Raw genomic sequence first — 13560 nt, 5'->3', positions numbered from 1 at the left:
ATGATACTTCCCTTCAGAGGGCCTACCGCGAACCACATTCGACGTGTTGCCTCCCAGTCACACTTACGTACGAATTTAAGAGTGCGACAGAGAGGCTACATGTCGAACGTGGTTCGCGGTAGGCCCTCAGACATGCGTTTTTGACAGTGACAGACAGCCGAATTTGATTTGATATTTGATGGACAACCGCGATGTCCGCGATTTATGTCGGTTCTGTTTAATATATTTCCTTTTGTTCTGTAGAGAAGAGAAAAAGTGCACGGTAAGAATAGTATAACTAATATTACAAATAAATCGTAAAATCTATTAGTTTCTTCATAGCCAGAGTGCGAATAAATACGGTGATGAATGTAGGTAGTCTTGAATTCTCTATTAAGTTAGGTGTGATTCACACAGTTTACAGCAATAGGTAATTGATATTATATTCTATTATCAACCTCTGAAAGCCTTCTGTTCTGGGTGTGGGGGTGGTAACTGGACCCTGCAACGGTATTTTGTAGTGGAACGAAAATTGTTGTAGCCGACATTTCAAGGGTCCCCAGCAAGCTCGGTTCTCCATACCAACGTACTTACACTCTTATTTTAAAACGACTAGCTAGAGCTATGAAACTTTGTACTTACAATGGGATAAGGTATATCTGGTCCAGTAATTAGTTTATATAGCTTCAGATACAATATTTAAATTAGTTTTTGCACTATTTCGTTTGTTTTATAAACTGCAGCTATTATAAACTAATTACAGGATTAGAGATACTTCATGTCATTTTATGTGCAAATTTTATGTCTAGAAAGGTTCTAGACTAGTATTTTTATACAATTTTGATGTTTGACAATCCTTTTGTGAAATTCTTATTATTAAGTTTACCATATCTATAATAGTTCAATGTTTTTTTTAGAACAATAATAACTGCATCAATAAATTGCTCTGATATTTAGATTAAGATGATATTTGTAAAATTTGACGATTTAAAAGTGCTTGTTGCTAGGCCTATTTGAATAATGAATATTTTGACTTTGAAAGGTTCATTACAATCCAACACGTAGTTTTAAAATGAGAACGAAACTCCTTTTTTATGGGAAGGTGAATTTCGGCCGAGCTTGCCGGGGGCTCTTAAAGATACCCATCTCGAGTGTAACATAGACAAAAGTATTCAAAACGATCAGAGTTCAATTTATTGTAATATTTTTAATTTGTAACATAATATTAATGGTGTTTTAGGGATGATGGCTCAACAATACAATAGAAGCAATTTTGATCAAGTCATTAACAAGTACTCTGACAAAAAACTACTTGAAATGGATGTGTCTGAAGCTACATATTTTATTATCAATTCTGTATCCACTCAATATGTTGATTCTGATGTCCAAGATAATTTAAATAATCAAGAATGTTGTAAAGTTGACGACAACGCCAAAAGTAATTGTGGTGTTATTCAAGCAATAAAGAATATAGAGCTTACAGAGTCTGTTTCTATTCAGAAAGTGAGTGATGAGAAAAATATTCAAGAATGTGCACAGGAAAAAGATACTATCAGCATGAAAAAAAAACGTAAACCTAAGGCACAAAAACTGATTATACTGCCTATGTCTAGCCGTGGGCTTAATATTTTTAATAAAGCCCAAGAAATACTAGAGCCAGACAGAATTGAGATGCCAATACACACTAACATTGCCATACTATTTCCTAAAAACCATACTAAAGAGACATATGTAGAATTACTATGCAAGATAGCGGAGAACTCTTTACAACTGAAAGAAATAGATGGTTCTATACAAGTTAAAATAACAAATAAGACACTTAACGTCCCAATTGATCACTTTCATAGTTATTTACACAATGAAAATGACATTTGGTGCATAGTGTGCCATCTCCCAATTCCTAAAAGAGATGAAGACATTCACAGGTATGAAGTGCGTCATATGAATAATCTGATAAAGACCATAGATTGTCATGGTATGAGAAAGGTAATCAAAACTATACATAAAAGATAAATATAATAGAGTTCGTGTCATCTACGATGACGCACAGATTAGTCAAATGTAACCTTTAATAATACTTACTACGATATCGGTCAAGGCACGAGTCTTCGTGAATGACACGATCTATAATTAAGTGACATACACACATTGCTTATCGTAATTTTTTTAACCTTTTCGCCGCCACGTCAAAAATCACACGTACTAACCTGACGAAAACCACGACTTGATATGAAGTGGCGTGTGGGGCACGAAATTAGCGGTGAAAAGGTTAAATATTTTTTTTTTACAATCAGAAATGTCTGCACACTATGATATTAAGCTATGAATAGATTTTAAAGTAGAAAAATTACTGCCTAAGGTGAGACTTTTAACTCACTCATGGCCTCTGGATCGATACTCAAGGTTAAATAAATTGAATAGATTTTTTTTTTGCAGGTTCACTTTTCGTACAGTCACTGCGTCATTTGTAACCTGGGGTTTAAAAGCAAGAAAGCTTCGGCTGCACATATCACCACACTTCGCCACATCGAAACGAGAAAACTTTCACTCAGTTGCTGTTGAACGAAATAACGATAAGTTTCTTCTTGATCTTTCATTTTTGATACAAGTTATGTTAATTAAAGTTAAAATTACAGAATACTTTTTTTTTCAACCATCAGGTATATACATATGTAAGTAGGGTGGCCATACCATGCGTCCCGTATTTTTACCCGTCCCGTTTTTGTCCCATATATCAATACCATATGCCATATGTCATTCAAAGAGTTTCAGTCCTGTGTCGAAATATGGCAGTCAATTTAGTTGACTACAAATTTTACTTTCACAATACGCCCCTATACTTGGAAACGTAAATAGTAAAACACCAAATAAAACTACATTTTTTTTTAAATAATTTATTGCTGAACTTTCTGCGGCTGCACGCTAAGCGGCAGATGCGGGTGCAGTTTCCGCGAGTGCACGCGCAGCGGGTTGGGCTGCGTGAAGGCGGCGGGGCAGTGCGCGCACGCGTACGGCCGCTCGCCCGTGTGTGTGTACGTGTGGAACCGGAGCATGCGCTTTGTCTGCAACGAAACAACCAGATAATCATTAGCAAGAATGACCACCGGTCTGACCTAGTGGGTAGTGACCCTGCCTATGAAGCTGATGGTCCCGGTAAGGACATTTATTTGTGTGATGGGCACAGATATTTGTTCCTGAGTCATGGATGTTTTCTATGTATTTAAGTATTTGTATATTTATTTTTATCGTTGTCTGAGTAACCACAATAGAAGCCTTCTTGGCTTACCGTGGGACTTACTCAATTTGTGTAAGAATGTTCCTATAATATTAATATTTATTTATTTATATTAGTTATGAATGAGAGAATATCGTAAAGGCAAAGATATTATTAATCGATTATGTTTATGTATGATGAAGAGTCTTAAGACAATTTCTTTCTTCGAATATGTCAGTTAAACGAGATGGCGCTGTACAGCTACGTACATTATACGGTATTTGTTATTATAGCGGCAACAGAAATACATCATCTGTAAAAATTTCAACTGTCTATCACGGTGAGATACAGCCTGGTAACAGACGGACAAACAGACGGATGGACAGCGGAGTCTTAGTAATAGGGTCCTGTTTTACCCTTTAGGTACGGAACCCTTAAAATTTATAGTTTTCGTAGGATTGGCAGGTAAAGGCTATGCTGGCGCCATCTGTATGACACTTCGCGTATGTTGAGTTGCTCGTCTAGTGTGTTGAGGGGGCAACTTATGAAGTAAATAATAAAGGCAATATGTGGTTACCGAAAAACCGCGGCCGCAGATGGAGCATAGCTTGTCCTTGGAGAATTTGTTGTTATGGTGCTCGTCTAGTCTTTTGAGGGGGCAACTTATGAGGTAAATGATAAAGGCAACATGTGGTTACCAAGAAACCACGGCCGCAGATGCAGCACAGCTTGTCCTTGGGGAGCTTGATATTGAGGTGCTCGCCTTGTGTGTTGAGGGGGCAACTTATGAAGTAAATGATAAAGGCAACATGTGGTTACCGAGAAACCGCGGCCGCAGATGGAGCACAGCTTGTCCTTGGGGAGCTTGATGTTGAGGTGAGAGTTGAGGTGGTGCTGGAGTGAGCACTTCGAAGACAGGTACTGGAAGAAAGAAGATATTAATAATGATGTTAAAGTCAAACGAAAAATAATAGACAGTAATTGAGGGCGGCCACTGGGTGTAAAAAGGTAATATTTTATTTCGACTCTTTTAACTTTATTGTCAGACTCTAGAAGAGATCTAATTGAAATTTAAATGTTTGTTCTATGAAATAGGAGGCAAACGATTAGACGGATCCCCTGATGGTAAGCGATTACCGCCACCCATGGACACCAGCAACACCGAAAAGGTTGTAAGTCCGTTGCCGACCTTTAAGATGGAGTACACTCTTTTCTTGATGGTCGTATCGTACCTTACGCGTATTTTTTATATATACATATTTATTTAGTCACCTGCAATAATTTACGGACTGAATATATAGGTCATATTGAGCAACTTTTACTATGGGACGAATCCCGAAATCGCGAAGAAAATATTTCCTCTCCCATAGAAAATGTCTAGATCAGATTGCCAAAATGTATGAGACAGCCATTTTTTTTTACTGATTTCGGGGTTGGTCCCAAAGTAAAAGTTACTTTGGTAAATTATTGCAGGTGACTAAATAAACACCCTGTATTTCATCTTACCTTGCCGCAGTGCGGGCACTGATAGCTGGTCTTGTCGCTATGGAACAGGGCGTAGTGTTTCTTCATGGTGTCCTTGTTGTTCAATGTTTTGTTGCACGCCGGGCACGGCCATCTAGACACAGGTAGGCTTTATTGCAAAGTAAGGTCCACTGATGGTAAGGTAAGTGTTGCTAGGTAAGTAAGATCAATACGGGTAAAGGGCCAATTACATTCAGACTTCTCGATGTCGGGCCCGAATTAATACAATTCCGTTTCACGGAATATCACTACATCGTTAACAATATTTGAAATGTGAAAAAATGGTTTAAGTGCAAAAATATCAAACATTGTACATTTACATCCAGACTTCTCGATATCGGGCCCGAATTCAGTCCCGATGTCGGGCCTTCAGTACATTGTTAACAATATTTGAAATGTAAAAAATGGTTTATATGAAAAATATCAAACATTGAATATTTACATCCAGACTTCTGGATATCGGGCTCGAGGTCAATCCCGATGTCGGGCCTGATAATCGTATTCCGTTTCACGGAATACCAGTACATCGTTAACAATATTTAAAACAAGAGTTCAAATAATATTCATCAATATTATATTAATATTATATTATTAGGAATGAAAATAAATGTGAGCAAGACGAAAGTAATGGTATTTGAAAAGGGAGAAAGTATGACAAACTGTGAAGTTTTGATTGGTCAAGAAAGAGTTGAACAAGTGAAAGAGTTTGTGTATCTGGGAACCTTGTTCACTAGGGACGGTAAACATGATGAAGACATTGAAAGGAGAGTGAATGCTGGAAATCGTGTGAATGGGGCACTCAACGCTTTTATGAGCAGCCAGAAGGTGTCGCAAAAAGCACGGTTGGCTGTGCATAGAGGGGTGTTGGTGCCTACACTTATGTATGGTAGCGAAAGTTGGGTATGGCAGAAGAAACATCAGAGTCAAGTGAATGCAGTGGAAATGAGAGCGTTGAGAAGTGTGTGTGGTGTAAAATTACAAGATAGAATTAGGAACAGTGTGATAAGGGAAAAGTGTGGACTGAACGAAGATGTAGTGACAAAAATTGAGAAAGGTATGTTGAGATTGTTTGGACACGTGGAAAGAATGAGTGAAAGAAGGTTAACAAAGAGAGTGTATAAGGGAGAAGTAGAAGAGGGAGTTGGAAGGGGTAGACCTCGGCGGACTTTCTCTGATCAAATCGGGGAAATCCTGAAGAAAGGCCAGGTCAAGAGCACCCTAAACCGACGAGCGTGTATGAGGAATGTCATGAAAGTGAAGGAAGCGAAAGAGGTATGTCAGGATCGTAGCAAGTGGAAATCCGTGGTCTCTGCCTACCCCTTCGGGAAATAGGCGTGATTATATGTATGTATGTATGTAATATTATATTTATAGTATGTATGTATGTTTGTATTTATATGATATATATGTAATTTAGAAGTATATTAGTTTGCTTTTCTTTTTAATTCATTGACTTTTTTTTCTCTCTCTGCACCAATTGTGTCTCTGTTTGGCCCTATGGTTGACTGGTAGAGAATGCCATTTGGCATTAAGTCCGCCATTTGTATATTATTGTACATATTTTGTGCAATAAAGTTTAAATAAAATAAATATTTGAAATACCACGGTCGATGCGCCTACTACAAACACCGCTGTGGGTGGGTGGATTCCCCGGCCTGCAGCTGCGGTGCGGAAGCCCAAACCATCCAGCACATAATTCAAGACTGCCCTATAACGCGTTATGTCGCCGGTCCTCCCGAAGACCTGATCACCCTGAGCGCCGAAGCCATAAAGTGGCTGACTGGTCTATGTGTAGACATTTAATTAATTATATAAAAATAAATAAAAATATTTGAAGTGTAAAAAAATGGTTTATATGCAAAAATATTAAACATTTTTGGCAATTGTAGACAAAGTATTTTTACATGTCAAATATTGTTAACAATGTGCTGATATTTGGTGAAACGGAAAACACATCGGGTGATAGCGAGTGTGGATGTAATTGGTACCTAAAAGTGGCTGGCCTTCAAGTAAGGGCCTGTTTACGCATTTGCCACTTAACGCAAGCAAGCATGCTGGCAAGGACGCCATGTAGTGACGGGAGTTGGAGACGGGTGATAACAACGAGTCATAGGTGAACTGTCTTTATTTGGAGTAGGTTAGCCTTTCATGGTCGCATTTTTATCACCTGTCATGCCATGCGTCACTTTCGCACTTACATACTTGTTAGAACGTGACAGGCATGGTGACAAGTGATAAAAAGCCGACCCTACTGGTCGCATCATTTGACATATTTTTAATTATCATAACACTTTATGCATAAAATTGTAAGTCATAAATTTTTTAGTCAGAATTATTCCTGAGCATAACTAGGTTTTTGTCATAAATGTGGCATTATCTATATCTATGAAAAGGGACCTTATTGTCGATGGCGCTTACGCCGCACTGCGTCGCGCAGCGTTGTATTTGTATCGGAGCACCCAGGGATCGGAAACCGGTATTTTTTGTATGGGAACGAAAACGGTATTTTTTCGTTCTTTGTTAAGTAATTACTTCATTTCTAATTAGGCAATCTAATAATACGAAGTCGTTATCTGAAAACACAACTGAGTCCTACATTTAGAGTATAAAATAAACCGAAATATATGGTTATTTCGATGTTTTTGCAAAAAACCAGTTCCGATCCCTGGGAGCACCGTTAATAACGGCGGAAGCGCCATCGACAATAAGGTCCCTTTTCATAGATAACGTCACAAATGAGTTATGTCACAACTTGTATAGTCATTAATTTAATTCGCATAAAATTTTAGGTTAGACTCGTTAGGTATGCACAAAAAATATATGACAACTGCTATGTATGTCATCAAATATTATGGCTAAAAATGTATGACACGATATAATGTGACTTTTCATTTGTATGCGCAATAATGACTATGACACAAGTTGTTGTGCGTATCAATGATATGAATCAAACTTGTATGCAACCCAATATGGACCCCCTTAAGTGTCTGGCCTTCAAGTTACGGCCTGTTTACACATTTGCCACTAAACGCAAGCCAGCATCCTGGCAAGGTCGCCAGGTACAGGCGGGAGTTGGAAACAAGTGATAACGACGAGTCATAGGTGAACTGTATTTGTAAGATCTTAGCACATTGTTACAACTCAACAGCCACTCGACTCAAAATTAAATATTGAAATTAAAGCCTTATCTTGTATGTCCTATAGTACAATGTTTAAAATTTAGGTAACTGTCGGGTGGTCTACGCGTCGTCCACTCGTCGTCCACTAAGGTGAACCAAAAGTGAGTTGAGTTGGTGTGGAATTGGTATAGTGTGCGAAGACCTGTAGTAGGTTAGCCTTATACTGGGTGCCCAGTAATTATTGGATCTAACCACCGACAGCACCTTAGGATGGTCCAGATAATGCGCTTATAGGTCTAGTAAAAGTTTCGTGATTTCCGAGATAATCTAATTTTGCTGTCTTTTTTTAAAAGCTAACACCTTACTTAACTTCAATCAACGTCTAAGCCATATCTTTATTTGTATTTTTGGGGTTCCGTAGCCAAATGGCAAAAAACGGAATCCTTATGGATTCGTCATGTCCGTCTGTCCGTCCGTTTATGTCACAGCCACTTTTTTCCGAAACTATAAGAACTACACTGTTGAAACTTGGTAAGTAGATGTATTCTGTGAACCGCATTAAGATTTTCACACAAAAATAGAAAAAAAAAACAATACATTTTGGGGGGTCCCCATACTTAGAACTGAAACTCAAAAATTTTTTTTCATCAAACCTGTATTTGTGGGGTATCTATGGATAGATCTTCAAAAATGATTGAGAGAATGATAAAACTAAAAAAAATATATGATGTACATTACCATGCAAACTTCCACCGAAAATTGGTTTGAACGAGATCTAGTAAGTAGTTTTTTTTAATACGTCATAAATGGTACGGAACCCTTCATGGGCGAGTCCGACTCGCACTTGGCCGCTTTTTTAGAAAGTTGGTCACACTGGTCTCCATACATTTTTTAATCACCACAAGGGTTTAAAAAAATCTTGTTACTTTCTTTGACTTTAACAACCGACTACAGGACTACAGGTCACAAATTAAATTAAGAGATCTCTCTTCCTGTTTTTTGCTCGTTTTTATAGATCATGGGCACGGAACCCTTCGTGCGCCAGTCCTAGTGGCACTTGGCCGGTTTTTTGAAAAAAAAAAGGTTTCATGAACAGGATAACAGGTACTTTTATAATTTTGTAAAAAATAAATACTTAAAGTACCTTTTCTTGGGCGTGCTGCGGTGCTGGTTCATGACGTGCATCTTATAGGCCATGATGGAGGGGAACTGCATGTCACACTCGACGCAGTACCTGCAACGTTTGGGGTGAGTTTCGCGTCTTTTCCAGAATCTTTCTTACTTACTAAATAAAAAGGTGGTTACGACGCGCTAGTTTATATTTTTAATATTATTTATTTATAAATAATAAATAAATATTGGTCATTCTTTCACACATTGACGAAGCCCAAGAAAGCTTTTGTTGTAGATACACGATACGGATACGATAAATATAATATATACATACTTAAATACATAGAAAACACCCATGACTAAGGAACAAATATCCGTGCTCATCACACGAATAAATGCCCCTACCGGGATTCAAACCCAGGACTAATCGACTTCATAGGCAGGGTCACTACCCACTAGGCCAGACCGGTCGTCATAAGACTATATTGGCGCAGTCGGTAGGATATGATACCTGGACTCCGGCGGCTCCAGCGCCAGCACCGGGTGCGCCATCTTCTGGTGCTGGCGGTAGTACTTCCACTTGGAGTACACGCGCGGACACTGCGGGCATTTTATTGGCAGGTGACTGGCTCTGGAAACAGGAGGAAATGTTAATAAATAATTAACAATTAAGTAGGTGTTTTGACACAATCTTACAGATCGACCTAGCATCAAACTAGGCAAAGCTTGTAATACGAGTACTAGGAGATTATATCTTATACCTTTAAACGAGCAATTCTTGTATATATATATATATATATATATATATATTTCTGTGATCTCGGGAACGGCTCTAACGATTTCGCTGAAATTTGGTATGGTTTTTGGGGGTATACAATCGATCTAGATTAGTCTTATGTTTGGGAAAACGCATGTTTTCGAGTTTTCATGCGTTTTTCTTTCGACGCAGAATATGGTCGCTAATTTCGTGTTGTCGACCACTGTCCGTCTGGTCCAGCGGGTTAAGACGCGGACGGCTAGAAACGAGTGTTACGGGTTCGAATCTCGCCCGGTGATTAACATTTGTTTTTTTTTATATGTTCAAGTTTATATATAATTTTTTAATTTTTATTGTTTTAGTTTTAGACTAGTTTAATTTAGTAAAAAAATGTGGTTAAGATTATCACCTATACACCACCATATTACAATAAATAGTTATAACCGAGCAAAGCTCGGTCGCCCAGGTACTATATACTTATAGGTAACATCCATAACTCGGGAACAAATATTCGTGATAAACACACAAATAAGTGCTCTTACCAGGATTCGAACTTGTGACCGCCGCTTCGTAGGCAGGGTCACTACGGAGTAAGCTAAGAGGCCTTTGTATTGAAATAGATGTCATTTAATAAATAAAAATTTGGCAGGTCCAGACGCGCCTCGAGGCGGATCAAACATGCTTAGTGGGCAAGCCTGAGAAATTTAATATTATTTAATAAGCAGGCCGGCAGTTATCATTAATACAGCTACGCTTAACGAGTATTAGATGTATGCTTGTCTATATAATTTTTAAACTGTGAACCACATTTCTAAGAATCTAGGTCTTCTGGGAGTTTGTTCCAAGCCACTACTCGGTTGCTCAGAAAGTGTTTATATGGGATACTGTGGGACCTACGCCTTTCTAGCTTAAGTGATAGCCTTTCAGACGGTTTCTGTTGCGTTTGAACATCTCTTGAGAATCTTTGAGGTCATCGTACCCAAATAATATTTTAGGAGAAATTTGACCAGCTTATTATTGAGTACGAGGGGCTCTATCCGATCGAGTTCTATCAAAGCTCCACCATTGTGAACCAGCGACTTTAGAATCAGCGACGGACGGTTGCTCAGCTCTCTGCGCGTCCAGTATAATAATCTTTCAGGGCGCTGCTGGGGCTGTCACGGTTCTGCAGTGCATCCACACCATGTTCGCGGAAGCACGCGTAGTATTGCGTAGACAGTTTCTGTGCTGTGCTGCGTAAAAAGATGGCATCGCTTCTGAACAGAATACGTAACAGCCCGAACAGCCTCCTTAAGACATTAGCTGTAAGGAATTAGTGCTCAATAATGCAACACTTAATTAAAAATACGTTGTCATTCGTGAGTTACGAATATTAACATAGTTTTTAGGGTTTAGCTTAAATAATACTAACAAATTTGTTGATCTTGCTGTTGTCTGAATAAAAAAAACGTTTATTTCCTTTATTCCTTTTTAAGTCAGGTTTTTTAAAATATGTGACCCTTGATCCAGCCACCTAGCGAGAGTCTCTCAAGGTGTTGGTCGAGACTCTTCGCTATGAAACCGTTCGCTGAAACGACTATCGGAACAATGATCGTCGAATCAACATCCCACATGGCGGTTATCTCGTAAGCCAAGTCTACTTACTGGACTTGTCCTTCTCGGCTTTCACGAGATTCTCATCATCGGGGATGGTGACGTCGAGCACGGTCCGACGCTGCGATCGGTCTATCAGCACGATGTCAGGCTTATTGGCTACAATAGTCCTGTCGGTGAAAATAGATCGATCCCAATTTATAGAGCGTGGCACGCCCATTTTCGAGAACTGGTGCAGGTGAGAACTTGTAGTACGGTACTTCGCGGTCCAGAAGGCCGTATAGAAGAGCAAGTTGCTGGTGAATAATCCTGGACTATATCTGAGATACGAGATTATATCTGTGCAAGTACTCGCCGTTAGCAAGATGAGAACAACCGGAAATGATATGCCTGAGTGACTCTCCGGGACGGCGGCATGCCCGACAAATGTCGACCGTACCGTCCTTCAGTCTTCGTCCGCAATTGCACAGACAAAACCCTCGGTTTCTCCAAAGAGGTCCCCGAATCGTAACCAGTTCACCGACGCGAGCACCATTATTATAACTGCAGTATTTTTTTTTGCCAAAGGGCAATAGAGCGGAGTATCCTGGGTATGCGTAGATCTGACAGGGTGAGGAACACAGAGCTTCGCTCCAAAACTCGTGTCGTCGATGTTAGGGTGAAGACTGCCTGGCTAAAGTGGGGCTGGGCTGGACATGTCTGCCGGATGAATGATGACAGATGAGCCAAAATAGCCACTAGCTGGCATCCCCAGAGTAGTCGCGGCAGAGGCAGACCGAGAAAGAGATGGCGGGACGACTTGGATGCGTTTCAGCGGGATTGGCGGGATCTTGCTCGGCACAGGGAGGATTGGAAAGCGAGGAGGCCTTTGCCCAGCAGTGGGACACATATAGGCTAATAAAAAAAAATATAACTGGAGTTGATTGAGTGTGACCTATTAAATTTTCACAAGTATACCTACCGCATGTGTCGCTCCATGTCGTGTGTGTTGCGCCTGGTCCGCCGGCAGATGTCGCACTCGAGCGTCGCGTGCACCGTCTTCCAGTGGTACGAATAATCCTTTTTGTTCCTGGAAAATATTTCGTTATTACACTACTAATATTCAATGACAGCCCATAAACATGGTTTAAAGTTATATTTTATACTTACTTGCAAAAAACATGCGTCTGCGGTTTTTATGTCGAACGATGTACAAATAAAAAAATATGACCGGATAGCATTTTGCAGTTATGAACTTTGTTTATAATTAATAAAAACAATGTTCTAGTTTTCTTTCTATATAATATAGGTATTTATTTCGACTAGACACCTAATAACATTTATTTTCTAGAATTAAAATTCCTATGCATAATGCGATTTTTTTACAGATGAAATACAGTCACAGTCAACTAAGTGAAAACGACATACATTCTTCTGAGCGCCGTTTTCTCATTTCTCCGTGACCGGTGATGTGAAATATTCAAGCATACTACTACTACAATCAATATTAAGTAAACAATCTCGTCTTCCTCGCGTCTCGGCATTTTGCCACTGACACGGAGCCTGGGGTCTGCTTGGCAACTAATCCCGAGAATTGGCGTATGCAGTAGTTTTTACGAAAGCCACTGCCATCTGACCTTCCGACCCAGAGGGTAAACTCGGCCTTATTAGCATTAGTCCGGTTAGAGTGGTTAGTGGTGGTTGGGGTTGGGTTATGATCAGGTACAACTCACCAAAAGAAAGCCTCCGACCAGCTGCAGCCCAGTCACTGGTACTTATGTCTGTGGTACTCGAGCAGGTGTGACTGTATGAGCTCCTTCCGTAGCATCCTGTCGCAGTAGCAGCGGTGGAGGAAGAAATGATCTAAATGAATATAATTATGATCAGGCATAACTCACCAAAAGAAAGCCTCCGACTAGCTGCAGCCCAGTCACTGGTACTTATGTCTGTGGTACTCGAGCAGGTGTGACTGTGTGTGCTCCTTAAGTAGCATCCTGTCGCAGTAGCAGCGGTGGAGGAAGAAATGATCCAAATAAATATAATTATGATCAGGTATAACTTACCAAAAGAAAGCCTCCGACCAGCTGCAGCCCAGACACTGGTACTTATGTCTGTGGTACTCGAGCAGGTGTGACTGTGTGTGCTGCTTCCGTAGCATCCTGTCGTAGTAGCAGCGGTGGAGGAAGAAACTATCTAAATGGATATAATTATGATCAGGTATAACTCACCAAAAGAAAGTCTCCGACCAGCTGCAGCCCAGACACTGGTACTTATGTCTGTGG

The 13560-nt window shown here is 39.8% G+C and overlaps 2 protein-coding genes across 6 annotated transcripts; one reads left to right on the top strand and one right to left on the bottom strand.

The window, feature by feature from the left end:
* The first annotated feature begins 67 nt into the window (after positions 1-67).
* LOC133532752 (uncharacterized) lies at positions 68-2617 on the top strand. Of its 3 annotated transcripts, none has more exons than XR_009801745.1 (3): positions 68-262; positions 1220-1965; positions 2416-2617. XR_009801745.1 is itself a non-coding variant. In XM_061871544.1 (2 exons), exons 1-2 carry the CDS (start codon positions 1222-1224, stop codon positions 2539-2541), a joined length of 870 nt encoding a protein of 289 aa, XP_061727528.1. In that variant the 5' UTR covers positions 870-1221; the 3' UTR covers positions 2542-2617. The 3 variants fall into 3 exon arrangements, 1 of the variants encoding a protein (XP_061727528.1); XR_009801746.1 differs by lacking the exon at positions 68-262 and adding an exon at positions 301-409; XM_061871544.1 differs by lacking the exon at positions 68-262 and having other exon boundaries at positions 870-1965.
* A 241-nt stretch (positions 2618-2858) lies between these two features.
* LOC133532751 (gastrula zinc finger protein XlCGF64.1-like) lies at positions 2859-13447 on the bottom strand. 3 transcript variants are annotated; one of them, XM_061871541.1, is made up of 7 exons: positions 13342-13447; positions 12261-12368; positions 9461-9580; positions 8981-9070; positions 4700-4811; positions 3892-4114; positions 2859-3041 (listed from the first exon to the last, which is right to left on the bottom strand). In XM_061871541.1, the coding sequence occupies exons 1-7, from the start codon at positions 13434-13436 to the stop codon at positions 2902-2904; spliced, it is 888 nt and encodes a 295-aa protein (XP_061727525.1). In that variant the 5' UTR covers positions 13437-13447; the 3' UTR covers positions 2859-2901. The 3 variants fall into 3 exon arrangements, with proteins under 3 accessions (XP_061727525.1, XP_061727526.1, XP_061727527.1); XM_061871542.1 differs by having other exon boundaries at positions 4013-4114; XM_061871543.1 differs by lacking the exon at positions 13342-13447 and adding an exon at positions 13012-13112 and having other exon boundaries at positions 2862-3041.
* Between the last annotated feature and the right edge of the window lie 113 nt (positions 13448-13560).

Source organism: Cydia pomonella, chromosome 27 (genome assembly GCF_033807575.1).
Source record: "Cydia pomonella isolate Wapato2018A chromosome 27, ilCydPomo1, whole genome shotgun sequence".
Classification (NCBI taxonomy): domain Eukaryota; kingdom Metazoa; phylum Arthropoda; class Insecta; order Lepidoptera; family Tortricidae; genus Cydia; species Cydia pomonella.
The sequence above is the reverse complement of the archived record's forward strand: the minus strand, read 5'-3'. Positions and strand labels throughout refer to the sequence as shown.

Excerpts from the sequence above, each read along its gene's own strand:
- LOC133532752 (XM_061871544.1), top strand. The coding sequence starts at position 1,222 with ATGATGGCTCAACAATACAATAGAAGCAATTTTGATCAAGTCATTAAC. Across the intron at positions 1,966-2,415 it reads ATTGTCATGGTATGAGAAAG|GTTCACTTTTCGTACAGTCA; the intron begins GTAATCAAAACT and ends TTTTTTTTGCAG.
- LOC133532751 (XM_061871541.1), bottom strand. The coding sequence starts at position 13,436 with ATGCTACGGAAGCAGCACACACAGTCACACCTGCTCGAGTACCACAGA. Across the intron at positions 9,581-12,260 it reads GACATGGAGCGACACATGCG|AGCCAGTCACCTGCCAATAA; the intron begins GTAGGTATACTT and ends TCCTGTTTCCAG. Across the intron at positions 4,812-8,980 it reads CGCAGCACGCCCAAGAAAAG|ATGGCCGTGCCCGGCGTGCA; the intron begins GTACTTTAAGTA and ends ACCTGTGTCTAG.